General features: G+C 44.9%; 1 protein-coding gene across 7 annotated transcripts in view; it reads left to right on the top strand.

Moving 5' to 3' along the window:
- Positions 1-19,648, top strand: part of fgfr3 (fibroblast growth factor receptor 3) — a 70,387-nt gene extending 50,739 nt beyond the window's left edge. For 2 of the 7 annotated variants that reach the window (XM_076748331.1, XM_076748326.1), the window contains exons 8-18: positions 4,943-5,087; positions 5,688-5,863; positions 9,302-9,450; positions 9,780-9,901; positions 10,123-10,233; positions 10,322-10,512; positions 11,122-11,244; positions 11,817-11,887; positions 14,596-14,733; positions 15,083-15,188; positions 15,903-19,648. In XM_076748331.1, coding sequence (XP_076604446.1) covers positions 4,943-5,087; positions 5,688-5,863; positions 9,302-9,450; positions 9,780-9,901; positions 10,123-10,233; positions 10,322-10,512; positions 11,122-11,244; positions 11,817-11,887; positions 14,596-14,733; positions 15,083-15,188; positions 15,903-16,067 — 1,497 coding nt within the window. In that variant the 3' untranslated portion in view covers positions 16,068-19,648. Of the gene's footprint in view, positions 1-3,342; positions 3,488-4,942; positions 5,088-5,687; positions 5,864-9,301; positions 9,451-9,779; positions 9,902-10,122; positions 10,234-10,321; positions 10,513-11,121; positions 11,245-11,816; positions 11,888-14,595; positions 14,734-15,082; positions 15,189-15,902 lie in introns of all 7 variants that reach the window. The other 5 variants (XM_076748332.1, XM_076748327.1, XM_076748329.1 and 2 more) reach the window with 4 other exon arrangements.
- The last annotated feature ends 1,595 nt before the right edge of the window (positions 19,649-21,243 follow it).

The following is a 21,243-nucleotide window of genomic DNA, read 5'->3' as shown; positions in this document are numbered from 1 at the left end:
ACAAAGGGCAGACAGAGGACGCAAAATGCCAGAAGACAAAACGAAAACTGAAATATATGAGGATGTAGCACGCTGACAAAAGCAGAACTCCACCTTAAAGGTCACATCTGCTGCACAGATAGTGAAATCAATGATGCGCCTTGTTGCTGATTGGCCCGTGTGTCTACCTGGATCTCCAGGTGTTCCTTTTCCTTTTCCTTTTTTGGTGTTCCGTGTTTGGTCTGCAGCCTCTCTGGCTGCTCCGATGCTGCATCTTACAGCTCTTTAACGAGCATTTCTCAATCCCTGCTGAAATAAAGGTTAAATAAACGCGGTCGGGGAAGGCGTCAGATGGTCGTAGGGCTCGTTAAAGAACAACTCCGGAGGTGTCATCGCCTCCCCAGAAAGCGCTGGTGTTAAAGAATGGAGTAGAAAGCATTCCTCAGCAGGCAGGACAACACCCTGAACCCGCTATGAGGCCTGTTTTTTTTTTTTATGTGGAGTCAAGAGAGGAAGACTCCCATTGAAAAACCCAAGAAGGCCTTTTGCTTTCTTCTCTGGCCTCTCCCTCTTCTTTTTTCTGCCTCTAGAGAGAGCGAGGGAATAAAACAAACATCTGGTTTGGACTAAGTTAACTGCCGTGGTGGCGGCAACGCAGGGAGAGAGACGGGCTCTGCTAACCGCCGCTGCCGTCAGATGTGCTGCGTCGCGTGGTTTGAGGAGGAGGAGGAGGAGGAGGAGAGAGGAAAGAGGGAAGAGGCACCCAAAAAAGCCATGGAAAAAATGAGTGGAGGAACATAAGGAAGGGCAAAGTCAGCAGGGAGAGAGAGTGTGACAGAGCGGTGGGTAAAGATGGAGGGCGAGAGAGAGCGAGTTGGAGGAGGGGTGAGAGAGGCAGGAAGGCGAAGAAAGAAAGGAATACGAGGTTCAGTTCAGAAAGAGAGAAGGAAGGAAGACGGGAGACAGACGAGGAATCTGTAGCACCGAAGTGACGGAGTGGAGGCTTTACGTTATTCATCAGCGAGTTGAAAAATAATGATGTGGAGGTGGAGGAGCGTCCTGCGGCTCTCTCTCCTGCAACCTGCTGCATCAATGATGGATCATTTTGCTGCTGACGCCTTAATTAATAATCTTGGCGAGGGACGCTCATCGCCCCGGCTTCTCACAAGTTTTCTAATCATTATGAAAATCGTTTATTAGATGAAAATAGACTGTGAAGTGTTGGCGTGAAACTAGGCTGATGATTATTGTGCTTTAGCTTCCTGTTGCAAGGTTACAGAAGTCAGTGAAAACACGGAAATATGAACAGAATGTAATAATAAAGATAGAAGAACAACTTCAAGGAATAGTTTGAATCACCTTTCTTGCCAAGGGTTCGATGAGGGGATTGACACCAGTCTCTGAGCAGTGAATATGGAGCTACAGCTGGTTAGCTTAGCTTAGCATAAAGGCTGGAAACAGGAGGAAACAGCCAGCCTGGCTCTGCAGAACAGCAATAAAACACACCTTCCAGCACCGCTACAGCTCACTAATTAAACGCTGAACTGTTCCTAACTATTTAAAATGGCCTCATTCAAAGTATTTTGTGATTTATTAAACTGCCTGAAACAGCCATTAAACTTTATTTTCTTTGTGCATGAGAAGTGATAATTAAATGACAAATTTATTGGTGTTCCAAGAGCTCAGAACAAGATGTACGTCGAACATCTCTGTTTACTTAATCCTCTGCGTGCTGTGGCCTCCACAGTAATGCTGCAGCGGTGGGTTCAGACTCGTTGGACGGGATTCAGGAGTGTTTCTAGATCCGATTGCTCACGACTTTTAGGGGACTCAAACATGAGCTTTAAGAAAGGAGGTGGATGCCTGAAAGGGGAGGGAAAGAGAGGAGGAGGAGGAGGAGGAGGAGGTGACACGGTGAGAGAAAAAGGAGCAGGATGGGGAGATGAAGGAGGGAGAGACAGAGAGAAAGAGGAGGAGAAAGACAGGCCAAAAGAAAGAGAGAGGGGGGAGAGCGAGCCTGTCAGCCCAGACCGCGGCTCCACGCTCTATTTTCGACTACCACATAATTGAAACAGTATTTACAGAGATGTGTGTGTGCCTCTCTCTCCGGCCCACCACAGTTCATTCACACTCTCTGTGACATCTCATGTGTGGCATCTACTGCAGGAGTTAAATACAGCTGTGGGTGGGAGGAGGGGGTCATGCAAGATATTTTCTTTTTTTTTTTGCCTGAATCGCTCTTTTGATGGCTGGAAAAAGAGTTAACGATGAGCGACTCGCCCCGGCGTGGGGAGGGAGGGAGGGAGGGAGGGGGAGGCGTCTGGAGCCGAGCCCTGGATGTTCATTAAGCAGCCATAAAACATGATATGTTTTCTCCTTTATGTGCTTTGCCCGTTTAATTATTCATCTGCAGTTTCTGCGCCGGAGAGCCCGTCGCAAGCTGCGTGTGTGTGAGCGAGCGCGGTGTGTGTTTATGCACGCCGCGCACACACTTCGGGGAGATTGACACACTGTAACGCCTTTAATCTACCAATAGACAGCTTGTGTTACTGTGCACTGTACGATGTGTGTGTGTGTGTGTGTGTTTGTGATCTCACAGGTTTAATGCTTTTCAGACACACAGCCTGCTTCATCGTGCTTCTGCAGTGTGTGTGTGTGTGTGTGTGTGTGTGTGTGTGTGTGTGTGTGTGTGTGTTTCCATGTAAATTAACATGTTCCTGTGACAGTATGTAAAAGTAGAAAGTTACAAGAAAAAGTTCATCATTCATTCGTTCATTTATTCTTTGAAACACGCTTGTTTGGGTTACATGAGAATGAAATATCACCTTTGACCAACAAATATTAAGTGAAAATCACAAGTTTGCTCATTTCAGGCAAAAAGAAAGCTCATATCTGAAGTGTTTTCACTTGAATTTGCAGCAACAAAATGCATTAAATGCTAACTATCAGTACACATTATCTCCCCTTTTGGAATGAAGTGTAATAAAAGCATAAAAAAAGAAAGTGCTGCTTGCAGTGTGTTTGCATGCGCGTGTGTGTGTGTGTGTGTGTGTGTGTGTGTGTGTCAAGGTTTCTGTGTAAATCAACATCTTCCTGTCGGCCTACAACATGTAAAAGTAAGAAGAGAAGTTCAGCATTTGTGTTATACTTAATGGAACTGTTTGATATTCAGGGAAACACATTTGGCTTTGATGAGAATATTCTGTATGTATCTCCTGCTTGCAGCATGTTTGCGTGTGTGTGTGTGTATGTTTGCGTGTGTGTGTGTGTGTGTGTGTGTGTGTGTTCTACAGGTTTGCACATGTGTTCTTGCAGGACTTCGCTGTAAAGGCCTCACTGTGCCTCTCGGTTTTCCCTCTGCAGAGTGTTGTCAGTACACAAACCGAGGCCCACTGTAAGTTGACACTGTCCAACGTGACAGAGAAAGACGAAGGGAAGTACTGGTGTCGCGCCTCGAACTTTGTAGGCAAGTCGGAAAACGCTTTCTGGCTTAAGGTACTCAAAGCAGGTAAATCCTGAGCTCCGAGCAACAGCCGCCTTCTCCACGTTTGATCCTCTGCTGCGTCTCCTCCTCTCTGCGGGGCTCCTCTTGGTTGTGGGTTTGATTGGCTCACTGGCTCGCTAATAGGACACACACACACACACATACAGTTTAAATGCTCACATTCTGTTAGCTAGTAGCTATCATCCATTTGAACAGCCAGCGCCACTTTGTCTTCCTTCCCGATCAATAACAAACACAATATCACACCTTTAATTACTGCAATAACTTCAAAAGCTTTGCCCTCGCGTTCCCACAAACCACCTCTGCACACACACACACACACACACACACACATTTAAAACCCCCCACCGACCAAAGCATCCCACACGCTCACCGAGCGGTATCGATTTCCCCGTGAGTGCATTCTCCAGCTGTATTAATGTGCTTTTATATGAAATCATGCAGCAGGACTCTGATTCATGACTGGGTCTGGATGTCACTGTTCATTACTGAGGCCTGGGGAACCAGAGTCCCCCACCCCACCCGCTGCCAAGCCACATCAGACAGTGGGTTTGAAATGGACTCCCCCACCGGTCATCACACCAGCCATTAGTCAAAGGGGAAAAGCCACAAGTGATTTTTTTTTTTTCTTTTGAGTAATTTCACGGTTTATACGTTTATATGTAACCATGAATATCCATTTGGAGTCTGTCAGTGATAAAAGGTCTTTATAAACCATCCAGGTTTGAATTTATTTTAAAAAAGCAAGGGACCCAGAGTACATCCCTGAGGCGCCCCTACAAGACAACAAACCCCAAAAAGTGTCGAATATACAACAACATGCTAAAGTGCACGCTCAAAACTCAAAGATAACAATGACAAGAGGTCTGAAAATAAACAAACTTTGTTTTTCGTCCACATTTGAGTGGACGCTGCCTGCGGTGAAGGGATCTGCTTTGCTTTGGCGTCAGGTAAACCTTCTGCTGGTTTAATTTAAACTTGTGTCGAAGCTGCAACTGAGAGAAAGCAGCACTGCAAAAAACTCACATCTTATCAAGTAACTAATTGGACTTTGCAGCCTGTTTTTAATGCAGCTCTACAGGAGTGACATACTAAAGAAAGAAAAACGAAATGAACTTGATTGGAAGCTGGTTAAAATATTCTTTTTCACTTGTTGTAAGAGTGTAAGGATGTCCTCACAGTAAAACTACTCGATTAGAGGAGATTTTTTTGCAGTGTGAAAGGTCTCTGGGTTGTGGTTTTAGATTGAACCAGCAAACTGCAGCTTGGGTGTTTTCAGGTTTTGGTGGCGGCGCCGTCAGCAGGAGAAATCAGCAGTGCTGACTCCTTCAGATCCTCGCTCCTGTCCTTTCCTCCAGGGTGTATTTGGTGTTTCCTCTAAGAAGCTTTGGGCTCACGATATCTCTCCCCTCTCTCTTTCCTCCCTCCTCCATCTTATCCCCCTCTCATCCTCCACAGACGGCCGGTATTAACACTACAGATAAGGAGCTAGAGGTTCTCTTCTTGACCAATGTGTCTTTTGAGGATGCGGGCGAGTACACTTGCCTGGCAGGGAACTCTATCGGCTATGCTTACCACTCTGCCTGGCTGACGGTGCTTCCAGGTATATTCCTCTTCTTTCTGTGGGGCTTCGTCGTCCGTTTCTTCACCTCAGATGTTACAGGCTCTGACTGCCGCTGTGCTTTTTCTTGACAGTTTCATGTTTTGCTCGGTAGCACAACCTTTGACGTTAATGTTCAAAGCTAATTATTGCAGATTGTCGCTTGTTAGTGCCTTTTAAGGGCGCTGCGACTGTGTCATCGCCCCTTTAATTGGGCGAACCCAACATGCAATCCAGCCTCCACTGAAAGGCACTTTTTAATCAGAGCAGCTCGTCTGTTTAAATGTCTCAAGGCTACGAGGCAATTTAAAGACGTTTCTGTGTTAGGTGTTCAACACAATAATTACCTCCCTGGGGAGAAGCATATCACAGGTGCAATTACCTGCTGCAGGATAAAACTACGCACCGAACTGTTTATGTTTTGATTTATAGATGTTATTACATAGAAAACTGCTTCAAAGAATCTGTTTGAGTGCTGCTGAGCAAAGCAACATTGCTTAATTATTAAGAGTTTGTATAAAAATGATGATGATGATGATGTTGTCACCTCACTCGATGTGTGCATTTTGACTGACGTGCCACATTTGTGACCTCCTCCTAAAGCAGTGAACCCAGAGAAGGAGGACTACTACGCCGACATCCTCATCTACGTGACGGGCTGTGTGCTCTTCATCCTCGCCGTGGTCATCGTCGTGCTTTGCCGCATGAGGATGACCACGCAGAAGACGCTGCCCACGCCGCCCGTGCAAAAACTGTCAAAGTTCCCCCTCAAGAGACAGGTAACAGAAAGTAGATACAAGATTCGTATAAACACTTTTCCCTCTTTTTCTCTCTCCCGTCTGTTAGCTTAGCTGTTAGCATACATACTGTTTAAACAGCATTGGTCCAACATGTTGTGGTTGAAAGTATGTAACAATGGGGCCTTTTTCCCACTAAACTGTGTCACAAAAAGCTGTTTTCAATTCACCAGCATTTCAGCAAACCTATCAAGATGTTTAGAAACATTACAGGTTTCTGCGAGTCCTTGAATTCCTGGAAAACCTTTTAATTTCCAGGGTGCAGTCTAGACATCCAGACTTGACAAATCAAGTCATATCAGGAACTTGTGCAACACGTTCATTACACTAGAAGCTGTTTTCAGCAGTTTTTTCCTTGTACTGAATTGCAGCAAAATTCTTCTGAAAAACCTCAACAGTCGAGGAAGGAGCCACATTATTAACTCAAGGAAGCACCGAGAATTAGTAATGGAGAGTCATGGAAAAACAGTGTAATTTGTCTGCATCAGCGCCACAATAAGAAACCTGCAGAAGGGTTTGTATATGCAATATCTGTCTTTTCTGCTTCTATAACTTTCAATGAAGAGCTGCACGCAGGATAAGACTCACGCCAGCTCAGATTATAAACAAATAGAGACGGTTATTGTGCGTCTGTCGGTCGTGGATCTGTCTCCGTCCTGCTGTTCTGATGACGCTGTGCAGACGCTGGAAGGCATCACACTGGTGACATGTGTTCACATTTATCTTGGAGCAGATTCAGCTCAGGGATATTTATGCCCTCCTGTGACTGTCAGTGTTAGTTTTAGATTTCACTCCCTGTGTAACGCACACTCGCCCCTCAACTGTTTGGAGAGAAACATAAAGTGGAGCAGCTGCATCGCCACCGCCTGCCGTCTGCAGAGCTCTTCAGGTCATCGTGCCTCATGCGCGACGGGCCTCAGTCAAAGTTCAAACAGAATGCAGACCAGGATGGGATCAGTCTCAAGGATTACAGGAAAAGTTTTGCACAAATATGCTCATTAGCTTCCTTGCTGAGCATTAGATGAGAAGGCAAAAATGAAGCCAAGAGGTAGTTAGCTTAGCACAAAGACTGGAAACAGGGGGAAACAGCTAGCCTCTCTAAATCTCACTAATTCATTTAGAACAACCAAAGTGTAGAAAAGTTTAGGTCTTACCTTTGGACAGAGCCAAGCTAGCTGTTTCCCCCAGCTTTCTGTCGTTATGCTAAGCTAAGCTAACTGTTTCTGGCTCCAGACAGATAACAAGAAAGCAAATAAGCAAAATGTCAAACTATTCCTCTAAGGACGTTTTCGCAGGTTGAAAATCCTCGAGTGTTGCGTAACTCCAACATGAGACAGTTGGGAAGGTTGTGTTTCCACCTGGAGGTTTAGAACAGACCTGCAAACGTGGAGGACAAACATTTCTTGAGTCGTTGGTTTTAATTTGCTATAAATCCACATGTGAGGGTTCTGTATCTGAAGATGTCAGATAAAGTGTGTCTGATAAAGAAAGCAGTTTAACTTGTGGTCTGAGGGATACTTTAAGAGGTAGGAATGATGTTTTTAGGAAAACACTGGCTTTGAAAGAGTGTTCGGGAGGTTATGCTCTCCAGCCTGCAGGACAAAATGTTGAGTCAACATCCATCAGCTGCTCGAGAAGGACAAGTCTGAGTCAAAAGAGCAATGAGAATGTCCAAGAGGGGAAAAGGCTCTCTGAAGACGAGGCCAGAGCTCCTCTCCTTCTGCCGGCTTTCCCTCTCCACACTAATTAGTTTGCCCTCACCCTCGTCTCCTCCTCTATTCACTGCTTTACTCCCATCAAAACACTCTATCTGAGCTCCTGAGCTTCTATTTCTTTTCTTCTTCTCTGTCTTCTATAATCCCCAGAAAACTCAGGCAGGCTCACGTTCTGCTGGTCTCTTGTAATGTTGGTGATCCAGATCCAGTCCTGCGTGTCGTGATTGCACCGTGGACGCAGAGACCATCTGCATGTTTAAAATGCAGATGAGTTTATCATTATCCGTCCCGCCCCACCCCGCCGGACTCCCGCTGCGTGCAGGACAACCGCTGCGTGGTTGTTCTGAGCGAGCTCCAGCTTTCCAGCTTCATAATTGAAGGGTTGTGCTCCTCAAAATGCAAAAAAGATGCATTTTTAGAAAAGAAAACTATGACTCGAAAGTCGTAATTCAGTTCTTGGAAAACAAACACATGACTTTTTAAAGCCGACGTCAGGATTTAGCTGGAAAGGCTGGAAAGTGATGTGTTTTTTGAATTAGGCCTTGTTACATAAAAGCTTCTTGTAAGGCTGTTTCAGGTATAAACCTCGTCTTTTTGAGAGATGCTCTAATTGTAGCTTCTAAATCTGTTCTATTCTGCTACCTTCATATAAATGCTCTTATAAGGTAATGCAGGGGAAGATCTTATTGCATTTTTCTGTAATCTTTGCTTAGTTTTTGTAAAGCTAATCTCCTGGTTCTCTCCTTTCTTTTTCATAACTCTGAGTAAATCTCCCATAAACCTCTGGCATGTTCTATCAGATATTACTTTTCATGCCTCTGAAATTGTGGTCGGGGCTGTTTTTTTTTAAGCTCCACAGCCTTTTTCTCATTTTCCCTCAGTGGAGAACTTGGGGAGGGACTCTGGTAAGTGGACATGTTTGTTTCTGGACCCCACCTGAAGGGGCCGAGCTGGCAGACTGTGACACAAACAGATTCATCAAAAGCAGGGCGGCAGCCATCAGCTCGCCCCGGCGCTCAGATAAATGGCGGGAGGTCGTCGAGCCCCCGGGCTCGGCGGCAGGACCGCCGGTCTGGGAATGGAGCTCGCTGATGGATCGAGATGTCCATCCCGCCTCGGCACGCGCTCGCCCACCTCTGCATCCTCCTCCATTTGTCTTTGTTACTGCCTGCTTCCTCCTGTGCGCAGCCACAGGCCAGCTGTTTGTAAAAGTCACCGCCGGTGTCAGAAGTCGGGCCGTTTTTCAGAGAAACCCTGAGCTGCTGAAAGAGCTCTGACGTTGGCCCCCGAGACGTGTGATGTTTGCAGTCAGAAAGCATTCAATCCTGACAAGTTCTTCACTCATTTATACTCCGAGAAGTTCAGGCCAAGGTTAACCAGTGGCTGTTTTAAATTGTTTTTCAAGATGTTCGTCTCTGGAGTTTCCCTCACAGTTTACAGTCAGAGCTTTAACATTTTTCAGCATCTGACAAATATTTGTTTTAATGATGTTTCCAGTTTCAGCTGCTGGGTTATTCGCCTTGACATTTAAAATCAATGAGACTTTAAACAGATGAAAAATTCATCCGGCAGTGAGGTGAGATGAGGAGGTAGATGTTCTCAGTCGGGTCAAAGGTCCAGTTTCTCTCCTCCGTCTGTCTCCTTGTTTAAACACACATCATCTCGCCTTTTTCAGAGACTATAACAGTTTGTTTTTGCACCCAAGCAGGTGTCCTTGGATTCCAACTCCTCCATGAACTCCAACACGCCATTGGTCAGGATCGCCCGCCTGTCATCCAGCGACGGACCGATGCTCGCCAACGTCTCGGAGCTGGAGCTGCCCTCCGACCCCAAATGGGAGTTTCCTCGAACACGGTGAGAGACTGAAAAGTAGCTGCACGGATCTACATTCATCACTGCCGTTTAAATTCCTTTCAGAAAGAAAACATGGCGGTCGGTGGCTTCTTTCACGCTGCCAAGCAGCATATTTCAGAATTGACAGATACCGTGCTGTCGCCTTTGCCTCGTTATGTGCTGTGAAAACATGTGAGCCGTCGATACATCAAGGTCACCGTGATGCCGTCCTCACACTTATTGTACTTGGCAGTCAAATCAGTCTCGTTCAGAGCTGCAGAGAGAAATTAAAAACCCAAACGCTGCTCGTGGTCAGAATCCGAGCGCTGACTGTTTTCCTTCTGTTTCAGGCTCACTCTGGGTAAACCTCTGGGCGAGGGCTGCTTCGGTCAGGTGGTGATGGCCGAGGCCGTCGGCATCGATAAGGAGAAGCCCAACAAGCCGCTCACCGTAGCTGTGAAAATGTTAAAAGGTTAGTTAGTTAGTGATTGTTGTTGCCCTGCAGGAATTAAAGCGCACGTTTCTGTGATTACCTGCAGGAAATCAGCAGTCCTCAGCAGTCTCTCGTCTCCCATATGCTCAAACTGAAGTGTCTCTTCTTCTTCCTCTTCTCCTGATTCTGTGTATTTTGGCGCTAGCTGTCCACCACAGTGTCATTCATCGTGTGTTCTGATCTGCCTTCATTCTCTTTAGATGACGCCACAGATAAAGATTTGTCGGACCTGGTGTCGGAGATGGAGATGATGAAGATGATCGGAAAACACAAAAACATTATCAACCTGCTCGGAGCGTGCACGCAGGACGGTGAGGCCGCGGGGCTTTGCAGACGGGACGATAAGCACAATAATCAGCCATGTTCAGGAAGTGACTCTGCGCTCTGTGTTGCATGCAGGTCCTCTGTACGTCCTGGTGGAATACGCTTCTAAAGGCAACCTGAGGGAGTACCTGCGGGCGCGGCGGCCGCCGGGCATGGACTACTCCTTCGACACCTGTAAAATCCCCGACGAGCAGCTCACCTTCAAAGACCTGGTGTCCTGCGCCTACCAGGTTGCCCGAGGCATGGAGTACCTCGCCTCGCAGAAGGTCAGCCGCCATGACGCCTTGTCGCTGAAATGCAAATGTGCAGTTTGACTGAGCTGAGCCTCTGTGAGTGGATGCAGGCGTGTTTTGGAGGCATTAAGCTGCCTTCAACTTCAGCTAATCCTGAAGGAAATAAAAAGACAAGGAAATTCTTCCAGCGTACGGATGCTTTCGCCAGCACCTTGCTCAACTTTCTAAGAAAATAAGGAAATTAAAAAGGTTTTTGGGGGCCTGTGAGACAAGGCCAACAAACTGTCGTTTAAATGTTGTAATTATAACTGCATTTTCTTTAATTTTTATTAAATCTTACAATCTTGGTGAGAACAGAAATCAAGTCCAGGAAATGTCACAGCTTGAGCTTTGCTGTGGTGAAGGCGTGTTTTAAGGTATGAAGTTGGTGTGTAACTTGGGATTTAAGGGTAGTTCAGGTTTTCGGGTTGGAGTGAAGGTCGGTATTCGCCTTGTAAGGACGAGTAGTGAAGTCCACCAGTGGTAAATGAAAGTTGTCAGCCTGCAGTGCATCGGTGTACAAGTACGTGTGTGCGTATGTGAACGTGCTGTGCAGTGTGTTTCGTCGATTTGTGTTTGATGTGTTTGTTCTTCTTCCCTCAGTGCATCCACAGAGACTTGGCAGCCAGGAACGTCCTTGTGACGGAGGACAACGTTATGAAGATCGCCGACTTCGGTCTCGCCAGAGACGTGCACAATATAGACTACTACAAAAAGACCACGAACGTGAGTTATTCCATCAGGACTCTCTGTCAGAAAAGTAGTATTGGCTAAACATCTTGCCCAGAATTGAATACTCTACGGCTCCTAAAGGGGAGGTAGTAACTTCAGCTTGTTGTTGAAAATGAGCTTTTGCCTTTCAGTGTTTCTGTCAGGTCATTGAAGGAAAGCCAGATCAAACGTTTGATAAGTCAACCAATTAAGATTCTTCTGGGCAAAAACATTTACACTCAAGAAAGAAGCAGACATTAGTCATATGGATTTGATGCTGACGCTGGTAGACGACTTCAGTCAGAGCAGCTTATCCAGAACAGTCCAAAGAGCTCAGAAGAGACAGACCTGGAAAGACTGCGTACAGTGAAATGAGATCCTCAAGCTCGTGAATCTCAGTATGATGAGTTGTCAAGATTGTAGTCTGAACACTTTACACCTGCCGAATGAATGTGGCTGAGATTCTGAAGGCGATGCAGCTGAAGGTCAGTCGCAGCTCCGTGTGTTTGGGTCCATGTTTTGCCGTCTGCTCTGTACAGAATGGTTCTGCTGACCGAAGCGCTTCTGTTGTACCTCTGTTGTTGCAGGGTCGTCTGCCCGTGAAATGGATGGCTCCGGAGGCTCTGTTCGACCGGGTCTACACGCACCAGAGCGACGTGTGAGTTTGCACAAACCCGCCGTCACATGCCGCCGGTCCACTCATGTGGAGCTGCCGTACACCGGAGGAATCCGGGTGTTGAAATATCGTGACTGAGCGCGTTAGCATCAAAAGCCCAGTTTGTGCGTGTGAATATGGACTGGTAGCGTTCCCTCTCCAAATATCTCCCGCTCGCTGTCATCTGCGCTCGCTCGATAATCCCGAGCTTCTTGCGAATCAGCGGCTTCACATTCCTCGCTGCGTTTGTTCTTTAATCTCCCAACACGACTTCAGAGAGAGACAGAAACACAATGGAGTCCCGACATCTTTCTGTTTTATCAGCGTAAATCCAACCTGCCCCAGAGCAGAGGGAGATGAGAGGGTCAGTGGATTTATCGCAAGGCGTTCCCCTCAGGGCGCTTTTCCACAACACGTCAAAGGAATCGGGCCGGCGGAGACAAACTCGCCCTTTACGACCTCTGATCGCTCCCGTTGGCCGCGATCAGGAGGAGAAAGGTGAGTTCAGGCGAAGAGGTCACAAAGTCAACCTGTCTTCGGTAGCCGAACCCCCCAAAAACCGCTCCTCGCCGCCCCCCCTTCCCGTCGGCTGCAGCCAGACGCTGTGTCCCCAGCGCGGCCGTCCAAGCCAAACACGGGCCCCTGTCAACACTGGCTCGCCGTGTGATTACACTAGACTGGGAACGGGCCGAGAGGAGAATCAGCCCGCTCTGTTATTTCAGCAGGTCTGGATTACAGAGTCAATCCTCCCGCCAAACCTCCTCCCCCCTTTATACAGTAGTCGCTCTGCAGCCAGTTTACTCTCACACACCCCGGGGGACCCTGACTTTTGACCTGTGATGGTTTTTACTGAAACATGTTACACAAGGAACAGACGGGGGACAATTCCAACAAATTAAAACAAATGTGTCACACGCTCACAGCGAACAGCAAGGAAAGGAGGGAATCTAAGGAAAGTTTTGCGTGCAGCAGCTCGCACGGCAGAACTGGCATCGCAGCCGAAGCACTTTTCCAAACGTTTGCAGCTCTGAAGGCAGAACTGGCAGCGAGAACCCTCAGGGAGCCGTTTTTGTAGGATTTTTACAGGGTTGTTTCACACAGTTTCTGTGCAAACAACGTGCAGAGTGTGAGGAATTTGCATCATCACATTGTGTTTCCAGCTGACGGTTTCTACCAATAACTTGAATTCACGTTATAAAATTCATATACGGGGGTTGTTGAGAGCCGATATGGACATCTTAATTCTTCAGCCGCTGAGTTTTTAACACTGACAGTAACATGGCAAAATCCAGGTGGTGTAAAATGAAAGAAAAGTGCAGAATAAGACAAGAGCTGTTGGCACTGACTCATTCACAGAAATGATTTATAGGAGAGAAAACTCCTCGGATGAATCAGTTCATTGATCACTGTCCAGTAGATCTGGATGGTTTAGGGAAGCTCTGAATCCAACCAGCAATCACACGATTAGATTCACTATCATATAATCATCTCAGATCTTTGGGATTTTACAACTTCAGTATATATATTGTGATATATTTCATATTCTGGAAACACAATGCAGACATCAGATGTTTTTTACTCTTCTGGAGACTTTAATAGCCTAAAATTAGGTTTGTCTTTACAAAGATCCAAACTCCTGTAATGAGGTGGACCTCGTGTTTCCTAACCTGTTTGGTTTGGTGGGTTTAATCAAACCTGGGTTGGACCAGACCAAGACCCTTGAAAAAAGCCTGTGAAGATTCATCCCTGACGCCTTGCAGCGAACGTAAACAGCGGCTGTTTGTTCCGCTGGTCGTCCCTGACCCTAAAGACCTGATTTGTTCATGTCCAGAATAAAGATAATGACTTCGGTAGAGTTCAGTTGTCCAGTCGCTTATTCTCATGTCCTGCAACTGTCCTCAGTTTGCGTTTTGTCTTTTCTGCCTCTGAATATAAATGTTTCCCTTCACTCTTTCACTGTTTGGACTCGTTGGCTCAGGCAGTAGCGGCTGTTTTCAGCCCTCTGGACCGGAGCATGGATGATTAGATAAAGCCTACTGAGCGCTGCAATGGGAGGAGGGCTCTGATTCTGATTCAGTGGGCGAACAGACGAACCATCGTACGCGGGGTTCATAGAGCGCCATTATCTGATTACCTTCCCTCATTTAACAATTTAGGAATAATGCAGCAGTGAAGTTGAGCCACAGACGCAGACCTTGTCCTTACGAAAACTTGAATTTGTTGTTCCATCAGAGCGAAGATGATTACAGTTCTCTCATTAGGGATGCTTCGTCCTTTTGCTGAACAGCATGTGATCATTGAAAGGGTTTGTTCACATCCATGTTGAAATATGAACGGCTGTAGTTCATACTGGCCCAGTTTCATTTAGATCAAATGTCTCTGTTCAGCTCACCTCTGTATTTATTAACAAAGCTAAATCTGTCTTCCATTTCTGTCTAATGGCTTCAAGCCTTCGCTCGTCTCCTTTCTGGCTGGAGGGATGAGTTGTTGATTTCTACAGATATCGACCGACCGTCCCAGACAATAAGAATGTCAACTTGATTCCTAAATTGGTTGCAGTAAACATTATTGAAGATCAATATTTCCCCAACCGGAGTCATTGGTTTATCTGTGGAGCACCATCCTCCTCCTGAACGCTGACTGCTGCAGGCCATGAGTGCTGTTTGACCTCTAAATCTGTCTCCATTGTGTGTGTTTGTGTGTGTGTTCAGGTGGTCTTATGGGGTGTTGTTGTGGGAGATCTTCACCCTGGGGGGTTCGCCGTATCCTGGAATCCCAGTAGAGGAACTCTTTAAGCTGCTGAAGGAAGGACATCGGATGGACAAACCTGCAAACTGCACCCATGAACTGTAGGTTTCTTTATGGATTATCACCAGAAAAGCAATAAAACTGTCATTTGATCATTTCCAGACACAATTCTTCAAAAAGTAATTCAAGGTTTTATTGTTTTAATGTAAATAGAAATGTAAATGATTCATGAATTTTCACCAAAATTGGAAGTTACATCAAGTAACCGCTTCCAGAAACCTCCCAGGACATGACCTCAGTGTCTTCATTTAATCAGATTTTAGCCATTTTAAACATTAAAAAACATCCATTCGTATCACTGGAAACGTCCCATTGAAGATCTGAGGATGTTTGTAAATGTGTATTTCAATGGCTGAGATGTGGATTGAGACCTTGTTGCTGGTGTTTCAGGTACATGATCATGAGGGAGTGCTGGCACGCGGTGCCGTCGCAGAGACCGACCTTCAGACAGCTGGTGGAGGATCACGACCGGGTTTTATCAATGACCTCCACCGACGTAAGTCTCCCTGCACAGCTGCTGCTCACTGGTGACATGGAAACACCTGGAAGAACACAGAACTTTACCTCCAGTTTCACCTTGGACCACCTCACCCGACTAGAAAACACATTTCTTAAGCATAAAGCATTTAAAGTCAGAGGGAAACAGCAGGTGGAGCGAGTTTATCTTCAGTAATGAGACATATTTCTCAGTGAAACAGAGGAAATCAAGGAGTGGGAGTCGGGAGGATGGAGGAAAAATCACTTAATACAAACACAACCACGAAATGTGAAATGTTTTACCAAGAAAAATCATATTTGAGATCTTTGGTCTTTGTTCGCTACAATCACAAGCTAACAGTCAGAGTTAGCTCGTCGGCTAATATCACATTTGATTGGATGAATTTATGTTAACTCCACCAAGTTCAGCATGAGTCATCAAAAATCCTTTTTACATACATTTTACAGGAAGAGAAAACACAAATTTGTATATATAATCATATATTTCTGTCATATATTTTGCATGTAACAAGAACCACTGACACAGGATCAGAACTCTGAAAACAAAACAAAACAAAAACGAATATTACATAAGAAACAGTCTCCTTTCTCCACAAGTTAATTAACATACTCAAAATGCAGTAAAACTATATAATTCGTCACTTGATTGTGTGACCACAGAAGAGATTTGACTGTGTCACCCCCGTCTGACCTCTGACCCCTCCCCTGACAGGAGTACCTGGACCTGGCGGTGCCCTTCGAGCAGTACTCGCCCACCTGTCAGGACTCCAACAGCACCTGCTCCTCAGGAGACGACTCGGTTTTCGCCCACGACCCGCTGCCTGACGAGCCCTGTCTTCCCAAACAGCTCCCCAGTAACGGCGTGATTAGGACATAAAAGCTGAGCTGGGGCCGGGAGGGGGTCGGACTCTAACCTCCTCTCGCGGCGTGCGACTAACAAACGCCTCCCAGCGCTCCTCCAGATATGGAAAACTCTGCATGCAATACTTCCACAGTGCTTCAGCTCTTCGATTCGTCTTAAACTCTCGGTCGAAACCCTCGTTGACTTTTCTTCCTCCTCCCCAAGAGACTCCTGAAACATTGAAGGATTATTTTTTTGCCGTTGAACCATGTTTGTGTTCTTCTTTTCAGAAATGAAATTATATTTTTGTACTCGGGCCAGTCTTTTATTACGGACAATCTGTGGGGCGAAACCATTCCGTGCCTACTGGGATAAAAACCTCCTGAGACTGAAAAAAAGACAAAGAGGATATAAGAGGAGGGAATGAACGGCATTGGTCGGGGACTGGTTGGCCATCCAGTGGGCGAGGATCTCAGATTTCTATCCTCTCGTCTGCACGGAGCCCTTCGGTGGCGATCTGAAAGAAAATCCGTTGACAAGATACCAGCAAAGCCAGAATCAACTCGATGATGGGACTCGTTCTTCCGAAGACACTCAGTGACTCGTCTCAGCTCCTCCAGAAGACGTTCACCAACAGAGAGGATTACATGAGCATCTAAATGTGTTTTCTCATGAGTTCGTACGCCATCGTCACGTTTAAGCATCCCGAAAAAACAGTTTTGTGATAATCATGGAACAAATTCCTCATCGGACGTGAGGCAAAGTTTCAGGGCCGTTCAGTAATTAATACAGTAAGCTTCTGAGGTTTTTTATGTATCTAGAAAATGATTTATTGTAAATATATAAATGCAAATATGTATCATATTGCTGTCCACAGCCATGTACCTAAACAACAAAAAATGACGTTTTTTAAAGTATTGTTTTAGGATGGAAGCATTGCAATCTAGAAGACACTGTCATGAAAGTGTAAATCATTTAATCATTTAAAGTGATACAGAAAAGGTTTATTTGAATAATTAACGTGTATATTTGTAAAGATATTTATAGACTTAACATGTGGTTCTTAAGTACGAAAGGTCTAGTTTAGGATTTTAGTACTGTACGCAAAGATTTTTATTTCGATTTTTTTTTTTGTAACTTATTTTACAACAGAACTGCGACGTTATTTTTCACAACTGGCAGACTCCTCTGGTTTTTGATCCATCTTTTTTTTTTGTTTTTTTTTTTGTTTACAGTTTTAAAAGATAAGAATGTATGACAGACGCGAAGATGATTTTTGAGAGCGAGTACGATTCGACCGCCAGAGGAGGACTCGTGAGGCGAAGGCTCCTGCAGAAGGACGCCGGACGTTTTCCACCGAGTTCAAGCTCTGGTCTGAAAAGTTGACGTTTGCAATATCAAAGCAACGATTAACTCTTGCTGGGCAAGAAGTAGCAGCGCTTCGAGAAATGTACCAGAGAGGCCTTTTAGTATAACTGAAGTACTTAAAGACGTGTTGAACAACAACAACAACAACAACTACAACAACTAGCTGTGAATCATAAAAGCCTTCAGAGACCCTCAGCAGCCTCTTCAAGGAAAATAAATAACAAAGTGCATCCAAAATCCTAACAGTGGAACAAAAGATGAGCATAGCATGTGCGCTACTGTACCCCAAATCCCACAATGCAATGCGCTTTACACCTGACTTGCACATTAAAGGTAATGCTCCCGTTAGCAAAGATGCTATATGATTAATTAGCCAGAGGAAAATCATTAGATATTAGAAGAGTCAGTGAATGAACAAGGGCAAAGCCAGATTTCAGTGATGAACTGCATTTCCCAGAATGCTTTGCAGATTTCAAGGAACACGTTTGAACTTTGTTGCATCCACAAAAATTTGAAAACATGCTCAAGAACTAGTGTTAGCAATAGATTTTTAAAGACAAGTGAATGTTGCTTTGCTTTCCCAAAGCCTAGCTAGCTTAGCTGCAATGCATTTTGGGATTTTGAGTCCAGTAACAGTGCGGTGCAGAAATTGTCCCCTGTTCCCCTTTAACACTGGATTTCCTCCCGTATGATAGTTCAGTGTCAGTGGGTCTGCTCCAGAAAGAAGGTCTCAGTCCTCGATTCAGACTCTTAATGTACAGAAATAAATGAAATACACCAAATTACCCCAGAAATTCAAAGCATATCAACGTTATCAGGTGTTATTAACAGTGTTAAATCATGTCTAGATGGATTTTTTTTAAAGGTCTCTGTAAAGGAAAGGTCACGAGGATGACGCTAACAAGCTGCATGCGGAGTCAAAGTGCCCTTGAGCAAGACGTTCAGCACCTGTGTGCACACTCGTTTGTGAAACCATCGGCTTGAAAGCAAAAACACAAAGCTGTTCTGTCCTTTTGTGCTTGAGTGTTACTAAAAATCCTGCCCAGAGGCTTGAGATTTTATCGCTGCTCCATAGTATTAATACTGAAATGAAGGCTTGCTGTGCGACTAGCAGATCACACGGCAAAAAAGAAAAAGTATATATACAGTATATATATATATATAAATATATATATCAGTTTGTTAAAGTAGACTCTGAAGTCTGTGGTGGATCCTTCTTCAAGCTTAGTTTGCTTCAAAAAAAAAGTGCCAAATTAGTCTTAAAAGTCTATTTCACCGAGTTCTCAGATCTCTGAACCAAATACTGCACTGTCGAATGTAGGCGAGCGGAGGTCACGCGTGCAGGGAAGGATCATGGGATCGCCAAATGGATGTCTCCCCTTCCTTTTGTGCAGTCATCTCTCCAGCTGACCCCAAAAAAGCGCAAAGGGTTGAAATGTTTACAGAGTCTGTTTTTAGCAAAGTCACAAAAGGGAAAGCGACGTTCGAGTGGCATCGAAGGGTTCAGAAACACGATTCGCTCGCTGCTAAATGGAAACGGTGGTGACGCTTCGCTGTGCAACGGCCTTTTTCCGGCGTGTCAACTCAATCTACGCACCCGACACGACTGAGTCAGTACTTCAACAAATCTCCCCAATATTTAAAGTACTTAAAAGTGTGAAAATTAGTATTTAATTCTGTTGCTACACTGGGAGATTTTTGTGTTTTTGAGCACCAAATGATGTCCTTTTCCTTTGGTTTATGCACGGAAACAAGGTCTCTGTAAAGTGAAAGGTTACGCTCACTTCTTCTTCTGTCTGTTTTCAGTACAGTTTTGCAGTTTTGGCCCAAATCTCTAAAGTGCCTGGAATAATTTAGCGAACAAAAAGGAAATGGTTGATTTTGATCATGTTTTGAATGTATAATTGCAAAAAAAAAAAGAAAGCAGAAAAATAAAAAGCAGTTCTCAGTAGAAGCAGGCTATGTACATATTAGCCAGATTTTTTTTTTTTTTTTTTTTTTCAAGTGAACAAGACGGACAAAAAGGCACTTGTGTAAAGGTTGGATGGATCTAATGAAACGGATGGTGTTTTGTTTTATTTATTCTTCCATGCTGGGTAAAAGCTTTCCCTATGGTGAGAGTATTTTTATTCATAGCTACCTGCTTTTCAGTGTTGTTTTTCATTAAAGAGCCAGAAGATGATGATGTAGAGTAGTCATTTACTAGATACTGATGCCCCATCAGGCTTTGCTCCTGGCTTAATTTATCCTCTATTTTATTTGGACGCCCTCCCTGACCTTTTTCTGTGTCCTCGTCGAGCTTTTTCCTCTGATGCTGACTAACGCAGAGCCTCTGTCTCTGTGTTAGATCACTTTTAAGAAGAATGTGTTGTTTTTAACGTGTGTCTTGGTGAGAAGAGAGAGTCAAATCTGAACTCGCAGACATAACAGACAAACATCCAAACATCCTTAAATGCTGGTAGGAAAACCTGATCCTTATAGCTGCAGAACTTGCCTGAGAATCAGCACATTTTGAAGTTTTCTCGAGCATCAAAGTAACACTGTGACAGTCTTCTGTACATCCGTGGTCACGCTGCAGACAGGAACTGTTAACAGCTAATCCGGCTTACTTTTAATTGTGCCAAAATGTAAAGAAATAATAATAAAATGCTTCTGGCTTCAAGAGCGTTTCCTGTGGCAACTGTGGACTTGACATTTGAGCCAGCGGTGCTAAGAGACAGTTGCTGTGGTGAGCTAGCCCGTGTAGCACTGGTCATACACAGCGAGTGATCTGCCCCTTTGCACCATGAAACAAGTGGAAGCTAATTAGCCTAGCTTGCTAACATTAGCGCTGAATCCCGCTCAGTGAAATTGGAGATAAATGCATTTCGTTGGACAGCAGCACAGGATGCAGGAGGTTTATTAAAGAAAATGTGATAGTTGTAATAATGTTAATGTTGAATTATGATGCGGCTCAACCAGAATAAAAAAAAAAATTAAATTAGAAGTCTCTGGGGAGATTCAGCGTCAGTTTCAGATGCTTTTTCATCGTGACAGGACGAACACTGAATACTCATCTTAAACTTAACGGTTTTTGCACCAGCAGCACATCCTCAACATCAAACATCAGTGTTGAAAAGCTGAAACAGATGTGTGCTGCTCCACAGACAGATGTTAAAAACAACACATCTTCTCGAGAGCGAACGTGTTTCCTTTGCTGTCGGATGAATAAACAGCCCGGCCTCAGCAGGGAGGGGCTCTTACTGTATGTACAGTCACACACCGGCCTTCGACCGCCTGTCGCCTCCGCTCTGACTGACTTATTTATTGTCTTTTCCGTTCAACACAAAGAAAATCAGGATTGAAGATGAAGCTGGGAGGAGAGGGCGGTTGCTCGGCCTCCTGCGGTGCACGCCTCTCCTTCCAGAGGCTTCAAACTCCACATGTTTCTGTTCATCTGACTTGCTTTTCCAGGTCGGATCGGTTAGCCTTCACGCAGCTCTCCTCCGTCTCTCACCCCGCTTTCATTTCATCGTGCAGTCCTAACCTGACGGCGTTAGTCCAGATTAATTTATAGTTTGAAATATGCTTTGACGTTGCTGATGTACATGAGTAGAGTTTTACGTGTAGCCGTGTGAGCTATTTTGTAAGAATCGTAGAGAGGAAACGATTTTCACGTGCAGTTTATTTTCTCGCGTCACGTTTCATTTTGCATTCCACGTCAGGTTTTTCACAGCAGCAGTGAGACAAAATCATGTTTGTCCTTTGTTTTTTCAGTCCCACATAATTTATTTTTCCTCCCTCTGTATTCATGTTTCTAACATAGAAAGGTGGAACTAACCATTTGGCATTATGTGATTTTTTT

The sequence above is a fragment of the Chaetodon auriga genome, chromosome 14, assembly GCF_051107435.1.
Source record: "Chaetodon auriga isolate fChaAug3 chromosome 14, fChaAug3.hap1, whole genome shotgun sequence".
In the NCBI taxonomy this organism is placed as follows: Eukaryota; Metazoa; Chordata; class Actinopteri; order Chaetodontiformes; family Chaetodontidae; genus Chaetodon; species Chaetodon auriga.
Note: the sequence above shows the minus strand (reverse complement) of the source record. Positions and strands in the feature narration are given on the sequence as shown.